This window comes from Callorhinchus milii, unplaced genomic scaffold, assembly GCF_018977255.1.
Source record: "Callorhinchus milii isolate IMCB2004 unplaced genomic scaffold, IMCB_Cmil_1.0 Scaffold10, whole genome shotgun sequence".
Lineage (NCBI taxonomy): Eukaryota > Metazoa > Chordata > Chondrichthyes > Chimaeriformes > Callorhinchidae > Callorhinchus > Callorhinchus milii.
The window spans coordinates 15961995-15972139 of record NW_024704751.1 but is presented as its reverse complement, the minus strand read 5'-3'; the positions used below and the strand labels follow the sequence as shown (position 1 = coordinate 15972139).

General features: G+C 49.0%; 1 protein-coding gene across 5 annotated transcripts in view; it reads right to left on the bottom strand.

Moving 5' to 3' along the window:
* Positions 1-3229: 3229 nt before the first annotated feature.
* Positions 3230-10145, bottom strand: part of LOC103179538 (ribosomal protein S6 kinase alpha-1) — a 43265-nt gene continuing 36349 nt past the window's right edge. For all 5 annotated transcript variants that reach the window (XM_007894879.2, XM_007894880.2, XM_007894884.2 and 2 more), the window contains 7 exons: positions 10006-10095; positions 9289-9447; positions 8704-8865; positions 7394-7470; positions 4959-5076; positions 4258-4395; positions 3230-3558 (listed from right to left, as the gene is read on the bottom strand). In XM_007894879.2, coding sequence (XP_007893070.1) covers positions 3433-3558; positions 4258-4395; positions 4959-5076; positions 7394-7470; positions 8704-8865; positions 9289-9447; positions 10006-10095 — 870 coding nt within the window. In that variant the 3' untranslated portion in view covers positions 3230-3432. The remainder of the gene's footprint in view (positions 3559-4257; positions 4396-4958; positions 5077-7393; positions 7471-8703; positions 8866-9288; positions 9448-10005; positions 10096-10145) is intronic.

Genomic DNA, 10145 nt, shown 5'->3' with positions numbered 1-10145 from the left:
ACAGCCCGCTCCCATTGGCCCGCCCGGCGAGGACCGCCGCCCCACCCACCATCCTGTTTGGTTCCTCCCCGCGTCAATCAAACGGTTCAGCTTCTGATTGGACGGATCGACCGTCAGTCTAAGGCTTCTCGCTGTTGATTGGTGGGATTCACGCACGACCCCGAGCGCCGCGCGCAACGCATCGGGTTTGGTTGCGCGGTGCGTGCCCTGATTGCAGCTGCGCGCGATTCAAACCGCGGCCGTAGTAACTGTAAGAGGCGGACACTCTAATATCCAACCCTAATAACTGTAAGAGGCGGACAACTCTATTGTTAAATAATAATACCTGCATTTCGTAAAATGCCTTATTACGTTGTTGAGATGTCTTAAAGCACTTCACGGAATATATTGCAAAGTGGAATAACTGCATTTTGTGGGCAAAATGCGACAGCAGTGTTCCATAAGTGCTAATATTCCCAAATGTACTTTAATAGCTTGGTGCTGAATGTTCAGATTCACATTCAACCATAAAGAGAAATGTTGCCTCTAAAGGAAACTTGGGCTGTAAGTGAGAATCCTGCAGTCCCTCCGCCTTGCCCCCTCCCTTGCCCCCTCCGAGTCCCATCTCAAGACCCTCCTCTTCGACCGTGCTTTTGATCATCCTCCTTTCCCCCCCCCCTGCCCTCCACTCTCCCCAATCCCGACCCACAGATTCGGTCCGAAAGACTGACTCTCCTCCCAACGTGAAGGGCGCTTTACAAATGCAATTTTGTGGTTATTATTTACATATTTATTATTTAGTTATTCATTTATTCGTTCATTTGTTGATTTACAGTGTATTTTTCATCTGAACACAGGTTTTACATACAGTACATATTGGATCCACAGAACTTGCCCAGGAGTCTGAGTGAATGACTCAGGGCTTGTTATTATTTATCGTCAGCACTGAATCAGTGACTGCGAACATTGACGGCAATTTCAATAAGCTTACTGGAACTTGCAGCACCCTCCACTCATTATAATTGTTTGGTAGCTTGTGACTGGGATCTGAAGAGTTACACAACTGACTGCAGAAACTCCTCTGATGTAGCATTGGTTACAAGATGACGTTTGGGAATTCCTAAGATTTTCCATGGAAATTCCCAGCTGTCTTCAGCCACTTTGGGGGCGTGAAGGGGTAGTTAAGTGGAGACATCTCTGGAGACATCCAATATGTGGCAATGGAAGAAGGGGAGCAGGACTCTGGATGGGAATTCCTAAGATATTACATGAGAATTCTGATGCAATGTACTAAGCACTGGTAATATTTCACAGCACGTAACCAGCTGGGTCGCCACGTATGCACCTCCGAGTCTTAATGATGAGCCAGACAGGCTAGACATTAACTATCTTTGGGTTTACTGCTGGCTTCAAAAGGCTGAATTTACTGCCTTCTCTAATTCACCAGCATGTGTACATACTTCCTTTTTGTGTGTATTTGCGTGCAGTGACTATGCATTTTCACACAAAAACACAGCAGCCAATTTATGTACGGAAAAAATCCCAGAAACAGCCATGAAATGAACGAGCGATTTGTCGGGATTGAGGAACAACAACAACAAGATTCCATTTATTGAGCGCCTTTCACGTCGGGAGGACGTCCCAAGGCGCTGAAAACCCAGGAGAAACTTTCTCTTCCTTTTCCAATAGTGCCAGAGGTGTTATTAACATCCACTTGAACAAGGACTCGTTTTAACATCTCACCGAAAGGACAGCACCTCCAACAATGTATTGGTGTGTGTCAGCCTGGATAGTGAGATCAAGTCTCGATACGGGTCTTGAATCCACAACCCTTAGACCCAGAGGTAAAAGTGCTGCCAAATGAGCTGAAGGTAGCCCCAGGGGGTAAACTGTCTCGCTAGTTGGTGGTGATCTCAACGTCACTCTCAGTCACACACAAAGAATTGACTCAAATATAATGGAAGAGAGATTACAGGATTCCTCCCCAGTGTGCCTGTAGCTTGGAGTTTATTCACAGTTTTACAGTATAGCCCTCTGAAAGACACGGTTAAACAGACATTCAGAACATAAACGGTACAACCTGAAATTACAAAGTCTTGAATTTATTTGTAAGAATAAAACAAAAGTTACATTCCATGACAACGCTTTCCATCCTGTTTGTTTAAACATGATTTAAATCCAGATCCCACGCCCAGGAGAGATAGGTAGTTGCACAAGCGCCCATAAAGCAAATTAAAACAAAACAGCTCATCATTCCAGAATTCACGACTGAGACACCACCACCAATTTATACATAAAATAACAATTATCCAACAAAGAGTACAGCAGCAACGAATAACCAGTCTGACAACACAGTTAGAGCTGTCTCTCAATGCAAGTAAGGAGAAAGCTGTGGAGAAAAATGCTTCGCTGGAGAATTAAGACATTTCTCTTCAGTTATTAGGTCATCGGTGAGGAATCTTTCCCTTTTTTCCCCCACAAAAGAAACTAAAATCCAAATGACAACATAGTTCGGTGACAGTGCATACACATGTGTGGACTTTCACACACCACACAGTACGCATGTCACGATCCCCATGAGCGTGTCAGAGGGTGTGCATGAGGAATGCATCTGTGCTTAATTAACACCATTGCTCGCTGATCATCACAAGAACAGGCACCATTTTACCCACCACCGGGACCTTACGGCACATACCCATCATCTGCCATCAGTCAGCTTCACGTCTCACGAACGCTCCCCCCTCTCGCCTAAGTATTTGTCCAGCTCCTTTTTGAAGGAGTTAATTGACAGCTGCTCTCGCTTGTTTCCTCTTTCATAACAATGATCAGCGAGTGCTTGCTCACTGCAGAGAAAAGGACCAAGGAGCAAAAGGAGTGCATGTGTGAGAGAGAGGTGAGAGAGAGAGAGAGAGAGAATGTATGAACAAAAGCAACCATGGATTTACGATGAAAAGCTTAACTTCTTCAAGAACATCAAAGCACAATCTGAACTCAGACCCCTCTTGCTCAGATTCATCCCAGAGCTCTTTTCACCCAGAATAGGCTCAGCAAACCCTCTTTTGTTGACGTCACTACACTTTATAAACACTTGGTTCTCCGTGAGGTCTTTTTGATCCTGGAGTCTCTCAGCATTTTCAAAGATAGTCTCGGCCATCGTAGTAAACGGAGATGGTTTTGACGGGAGACATTTCTCACAGTGTTTAGCGGATGCTTCTTCCCTTTTCTTTCCCCCACCCCATCCCCCCCCACCCCACTCCCTCTCCCTTCCCACCCCTCACAAGTATCTCAGGTTCTTCCAAAATTTCTGTACAAAAGCAAGCTCCTGTGAATCTCCGCCTCTCAGTGAAGGCAGTCTGCTCAGCACGAAAAAGTCCATAGTCTCTGCCAGTGCATGAGCAGTAATGGTCCTCCTCCCGGGGCTGTGTGTGAGGTGAGCCGTGGCCCGAGGCTGCCTCACAGTGAGGTGGACGGCAGCTTCCGAAGCTCCCTGCGCTGGGCCAGGGTCGAGGCCTTCACCGACTCCAGCTTGGGCGTTGGCGGGGAGCTGCTCAGAGCTGAGAAGGTGGCAGCCACGGCCCCCTAAACAAGGGATGAGACACAGAGAGAAGACGAAGAGTTAGTGACACCCAAACCAGGAAATTCTTCACGTTTAACACCCTGCTCTAACGCGTCGCACAGTTATTGCAGATCCACGTCACAATGTCTCATTCCCAACCCCAACTGGAATCGAACTCCAGACATCGGTCTCACTGCCAATCAACCGCAGGTGCCAAGAGAGCTTGGGCGTCTCTCAGTGAATGGCACAGAAAGAGGCCATTCAGCCCAAGTAATCCATGCCTGAGTTTATACTCCACATGAGCCCCCACACTCCTAATCCCCTCTATTCCTTCCTCTCTCATTTAGGCATCGAGTTTCCTCCTAAAGGTGCTGATGGTTTTTGAGTCAACCACATCTTCCAGCAGTCTTCATTCCCCATTTAGTAAAGGCTGTAGGGCAGTCAGGGGGAGCAAATGGGGTTTTACTAAGAGGTTGACGGGGATCAAGCGCCAGTGTAGCCATGGATGGCTGCTTTCTGGGCCACAACATTCTGTGATTCTACAAAGTGGAAGGAGCATAACAACCACAAATTACATTTCACATCGGGAGGACGACCCAAAGCGCTGGACAGTCAAGGATTTGGACCCGAGTTGGAGGTTGGGATCAGGAGGACTGGAGGGTAGGGGTAGGAGGAGTGTCTTGAGGATAAGCTAAAGGAAGATGAATCAGAGCAAGGCGCACCTTCACAAGCTGGATGTCCTGCCGGTTCAGCTGGTTCTGGGGCAGCTGCTCCCGGTTCACGATCCAGGAGTGTTTCAGGACCTGATTTGCTGTCAAACGGCGATGGGGATCCACGTGCAACATCTTGGAGACAAGATCCTATGAGCAAAGACGGATTTAAAGATACTTAGTGAGTCCCGGTTACCCCAGAGCCAACCTTCCAGTTACAGAGAAAATATATATAAATAATCCTTAGATTTGATACCTTGTCTTTCATGTTAGGAGGAAATCTCAAAGAGCATCTGCCCATACTGTAAAGTACAGTGACTGTGCATTTTGTAGGCGAACGCAGAAGCCAATTCAAGGCCATGAAGTTAATGACCAATTTTATCTGTGGACTGTTTGCTCAGTCCTGTACCGGGATAATTTTGCCACAATTGTAAAGGCTTACCCTCTCGTCAGGTAAAATCAGAATAATCGTTCTTTTTGATGTAGTGCCTTAACACATCATTGAGACAACTCAAAGCACTTCACAGAATATATATTGTAAAATGGATTGACTGTGTATTTTTGGGGTGAAACACGGCAACCGATTGCGCATAACAGGGTCCCACAAACAGTCGTGGATTGAGTGACCACTTTTGTTTGAGTGGGGGAGGGATTATTACCCCCGGAAAGCGACTACTACGCTATTGGTTTCTCACAGTTTAAAGTTGCACTACCTTTGCCGCTGACGAGATCTTATTCCAGTTTCCACCTTGCAAGGTGTACCGACCGCTGCCAATCCTGGCCAAGATCTCCCCTGGCGTGTCGTCTGGGCCGTTGGCAAATGGAGTGTACCTGGTTCAAGATGACCAAAGAGAGGCATTGAGTTTACTGGACAATCAATCAATCGCACGCTCTGGGAATTAGCTTTAACATCTCATCCACAGGATTCCCCCCAGCACTGGGCTGGAGCGTCAGCTTGGACTGTGAGTCCTCAATGTGGGGATCAAACCCAGAGTAACGTCTGACGGCAGAGGCCAGCGTGCTACCGACTGTGCCGGCCTCAACAACAGACAAAAAAATTACATTTGTATAGCGACTTTCACGTCAGGAGGACACTCCAAGGAGCTGGACAGTCAGGGATCAGCCCCCGAGCTGGTGGTTGGAATCAGTCGGGATAGAGAGGGGGGGAGGGTAAGGGTAGGAGGGGACCTCCCCATAGAATAATCTGACTCCTGTTCTTTTTAGGTCTGGATAAGTTTAGATACTGAAACTACCCTGGTGGAGTTCAATTGCCCTCAACTGTGTAACCGCGTCTCTGTTGCAGTACCAACAGGTGTCCCCTGATGGCGCTGCCTGACCGATGCGGAGCGCGGCGGCGCCCCCTGGCGGCACTGCACGTGAGTCCGGCGCCCCCTGGCGGCACTGCACGTAGGTCCGGCCCCCCCTGGCGGCACTGCACGTAAGTCCAGCGCCCCCTAGCGGCACTGCACGTAGGTCCGGCCCCCCCTGGCGGCACTGCACGTAAGTCCGGCCCCCCCTGGCGGCACTGCACGTAAGTCCGGCCCCCCCTGGCGGCACTGCACGTAAGTCCGGCCCCCCCTGGCGGCACTGCACGTAAGTCCGGCGCCCCCCTGGCGGCACTGCACGTAAGTCCGGCCCCCCCTGGCACTGCACGTAAGTCCGGCCCCCCCTGGCGGCACTGCACGTAAGTCCGGCGCCCCCTAGCGGCACTGCACGTAGGTCCGGCCCCCCTGGCGGCACTGCACGTAAGTCCGGCCCCCCTGGCACTGCACGTAAGTCCGGCCCCCCCTGGCGGCACTGCACGTAAGTCCGGCGCCCCCTGGCGGCACTGCACGTAAGTCCGGCGCCCCCTGGCGGCACTGCACATAAGTCCGGGTTCAAGGAATTCACAAGACGGTGCACCTTTGTGTCAATAATTTTACAGCATTTGTGAATGATTAGAACCATTGTACGGGCAACATCCCCCGTTGTAACTGCGCAAAATCCAAGTACCGTAACACCTGTTTGCTTACGCGAGGTCCACAAATGGCCCAACAATGTTTTTTTGTGTGAAACAAATCACAATTTCTCTACGATCGGCCAAACACATCCCACACCTCGATGAACCCCTTCAATGGCTCTTTTGTGTGTTACGGCTCTCGCCGTTGACACGGTGATGCTCTCAAGACCGATCGTCACTCTGTTTCACAGACTCAGCCAAAACTTTAAACAAAATCTTCCCCCCACTACCCCACCCCCCACCCGTACAAATAGACAGCCTCCCCCCAAGGCAAATCGTTCAATCATAATTCCGAACAACATTTGCGTTTGAAACTGTGCGCTGAGAACGAAACTCCCTTTAAAAGAAGTTTCAAATCCACCCTTTAAAACGCTCTCCTTCAGCTTGACAACTTATTTTGCTCTGATGTACCTGTCAGGCTAAGCGGCGTGTTTTCCAGGAGACATGGACCGCGTGTGTGTGGGTGTCTCAGGCGGTACGCAAGCTATTAGCAGCTATTCCACCAAATACTTCGCTCCCTCACAAAAGCTCCTTTTTTATATTCCGAGTCATTGTTTGATGCTGAGCTTCACATAAATGTGTTGGGACTGTCATACAGGAGCCGTTTACTCCCACACACTACACAATGCTCTGAACTCCAGCACCCGCTCAGAACAGGCAGTTACACACACAAACGCGCACACACACACACACAGACTTTGACAGGGGAAGAGGAGACAGGATCACAATGGAACTTATTGGGGAAGGGGGAGAGGGAGGGGAAGAGGAGAGAACGCAGGGCTATTCAGAGGTCTGAACAGGAGGAGGTAAACAGAGAGAAACTATTTCCACTGTGCAGCGAGTCCAAAGAGTCAATTTACAATCATCATCAAAATAAGTAAAGGCGTAGGGAAATCAAGATTTTTTTTGTTAACATAAGAGTTGTTTGCAATGAAATGTGTATGTTGTGGGCTGGGGGGAGAGCATTATGGTCTGTACAGAGATCTTGGGAGTTGACCCAGACGCTGATATAATTTTTTAAAAAAAATCCTTACAGTTGATGTAGCGCCTTATCGCGTCATCGAAATGTCCCAAATCGCTTCACAGAATATACTGTAAAGTGAATTAACTGTATATTTTGGGGGTTATCAGCGGAGAGACGCGACTCACCCGGACAGCATGGTGTACAGCAGGATTCCAAGACTCCAGATATCACATCCTTCATCGTATCCCTGCCGCTTCAGGACCTGAGCCGGAGACACACACGTTACTCTCATTGCCACACAGCCTGCTGCTTCTGTTCAATTCTGATCAAGAACATTCCGCCAAGATGCCAGTGATTAGGAAATCAACCATCATCATCATCATTCTGAGTGATTCACGGGCAGTGTGGAACCACTGAATGTCATCAGCACAGATGGGAGGCTTTAGCCCACATGCTTGCACCCCCACTGGAGCTCTCTACTCTAATCCCATTACCTGCTCTCTCCCCAGGCGGGATACAGTGACCTTCACTGATTCCCGCGGCTCCTCTAGGGTTAGTATTCCCCCAGACTGGGGGAAGAGGGGGGAAGGAGGAGGAGGAGGAGGAGGAGGAAGTGGGAGTCAGTGAACCTAAGAACAAGATCATCCCAGGTCTTGGCAGCGTTTGCCATCAGCTCTCCCTCATTAGCAGACGGATCGGATCAGGAATGTTGGGGGATTGCGAGAGATTGCGAGGGATTACTCCGTCCCTTGCAGTTCCCCGAGAGCAGCGCGAGGCCCACTGGAAAGAGCCGGCATTGCTAACGCGTGTGGCGGTGACAGCTGCCGCCGCAACAATGCAGCAATCTGCTGGGGCTTTGCTGTGTGGCACTGAGCCAGTCTGTCTCTCCATTAGGCCAGACCTCAGCCCGTGCTCACAACCTGGCATTTCCTCAAATCACAATTCATTAACCAACACCACTTCCCACTGCGCCCTCCCCAAACAGACACACACTGATATTTAATTTAATATTAATTAGGGTGGACAGGGAGTGAGAGGGAAGAGATCTATTTATATAGAGCTGCTTTATTATTAATAATAATCCTTGCATTTGATATACGATCAAATATATCACATCCGTCTCAAAGCGCTTCACAGGAAAAAGGATTGACTGTGTAATTTTGTGGGAGAAAAGTGGTAGCCAATTGCGCACAGTAGCGTCTCAGACAACCACAACCACCACTACTTGTATTTATAAAGCAGCCTTCATGCGGGATTGCTAAATCTCAGAGCGAAGTTTGACCCGAGACCGGGAGATAGAGATAAAGGGTCAAAAGGCCTCCAGGTGTGATCTGAAGACAAGCAAAGAGGGGGCGAGGCGGATGGATTGAGGCAGGGAGTTCCAGACAGTCGGGGTTGTTGTGACTGAAGCATCAAGACGTTTCAAAGTTCTTCCCACACACAAACGCCTGCAGCCTCTGTGGGTGTCTCTCTCTCACTCACGGAAGGCGCTCACCTCCGGGGCCACAAAGTTGGCCGTGTAGCACGGCGTCATGAGGAGCCCGTTCTCGGCGCGAAGCTGTTTGGCAAATCCAAAGTCACAGATCCGGATGGACTCCGGATTCCCGGACTCGTCTACGTACAGGATGTTGCTGGGTTTCAGGTCCCGGTGCACCACCTGAGGGAGGGCAAAGCCATCTTTATTGCTGTGCTTGAAAATGTGTAATTATATCAAATATAAATACATACTAGGCACACACACATATATAGATATACACACACACACGTTATATACGCAAACATGCACACACATTTATATATATATACACACACGCTCACACTATAAATATATACACAGATGCACACACACATATATATACACACACTATAAATATACACACACATTATGTACACACACACACACACACACATATATATATGTATATACACACACACACTAGATACACATGCTCACACATTTTCCATATATTTTTATATCGATAACAACAACAACTTGCATTTAATGTCAGACTCTGAGCAAAATGCAACATGTACAGGACATGAAGCCATGTGACAGGGAAAGAGTGAAGCGCTCACTCACCCCCTGAGAGTGCAGATATTCCACGGTCTTGGCGATGGTGTGAAGCAGGGTGCTGGCCTCCCGCTCGGAGAAACCTTTCTGGTGTAATATTCTGTCCAGGAGCTCCCCCCCTCGCATCAGTTCAGTCACTAGATACACACTCTTATTATCATCGTAGACCTGGGGAGGAGATAGAGGGGCAGAATAACTGCCACGGCTCACACTTACCACGATAGCGCAGCTCACACTTACACAGTGCGTTTACACAGGATAATGATTTGCAACAACAACAAATCACATTTATATAGTGCCTTTCATGTCGGAAGGATGTCCTTGCAGTGTTTCAACGAGACCGTGTGGATCACTGAGCTAGATATCGAGGGTGGGGAGGAGAACGTGGCCCAAAGCACAATCACAGAGGTCTTTAAGGAGGAGTTTTGAAAGCAGAGAGTGAGAGTGCGAGGGCAAGACGGTGGAGATACGGGAGGGAGTTGCAGAGAGCGGGCTAAAGCTTGGCGACTGATGGTGGGATGGAGGGGATAAGCAGACACAGACATGGCCAGATTTTAGCAGTGGGGGAGAGAGTTTAATTACGATTCAGACACAACTAGCTTCGGAATCTCAGTGTCAAGTGGAGAGGATGTCAGCTCCTGAACTTGTGGCCCTTTCTAGAGAGCGCGGCAAGGAGCACCCCTCCCCATGGTGGACCTGTCTGCACGAGGCGAGAGACACACTCACGTCTTTCAGCGTGATGATGTTGGGGTGCTGGCCGTACCGCAGCAGGATCTCAATCTCCTCCGTGGGATCTCTCTTGCTCTTGTCGATTATCTGGAGAGAAAAGACAAAGAGACAACGTGAGATTTAATTATAATATTATA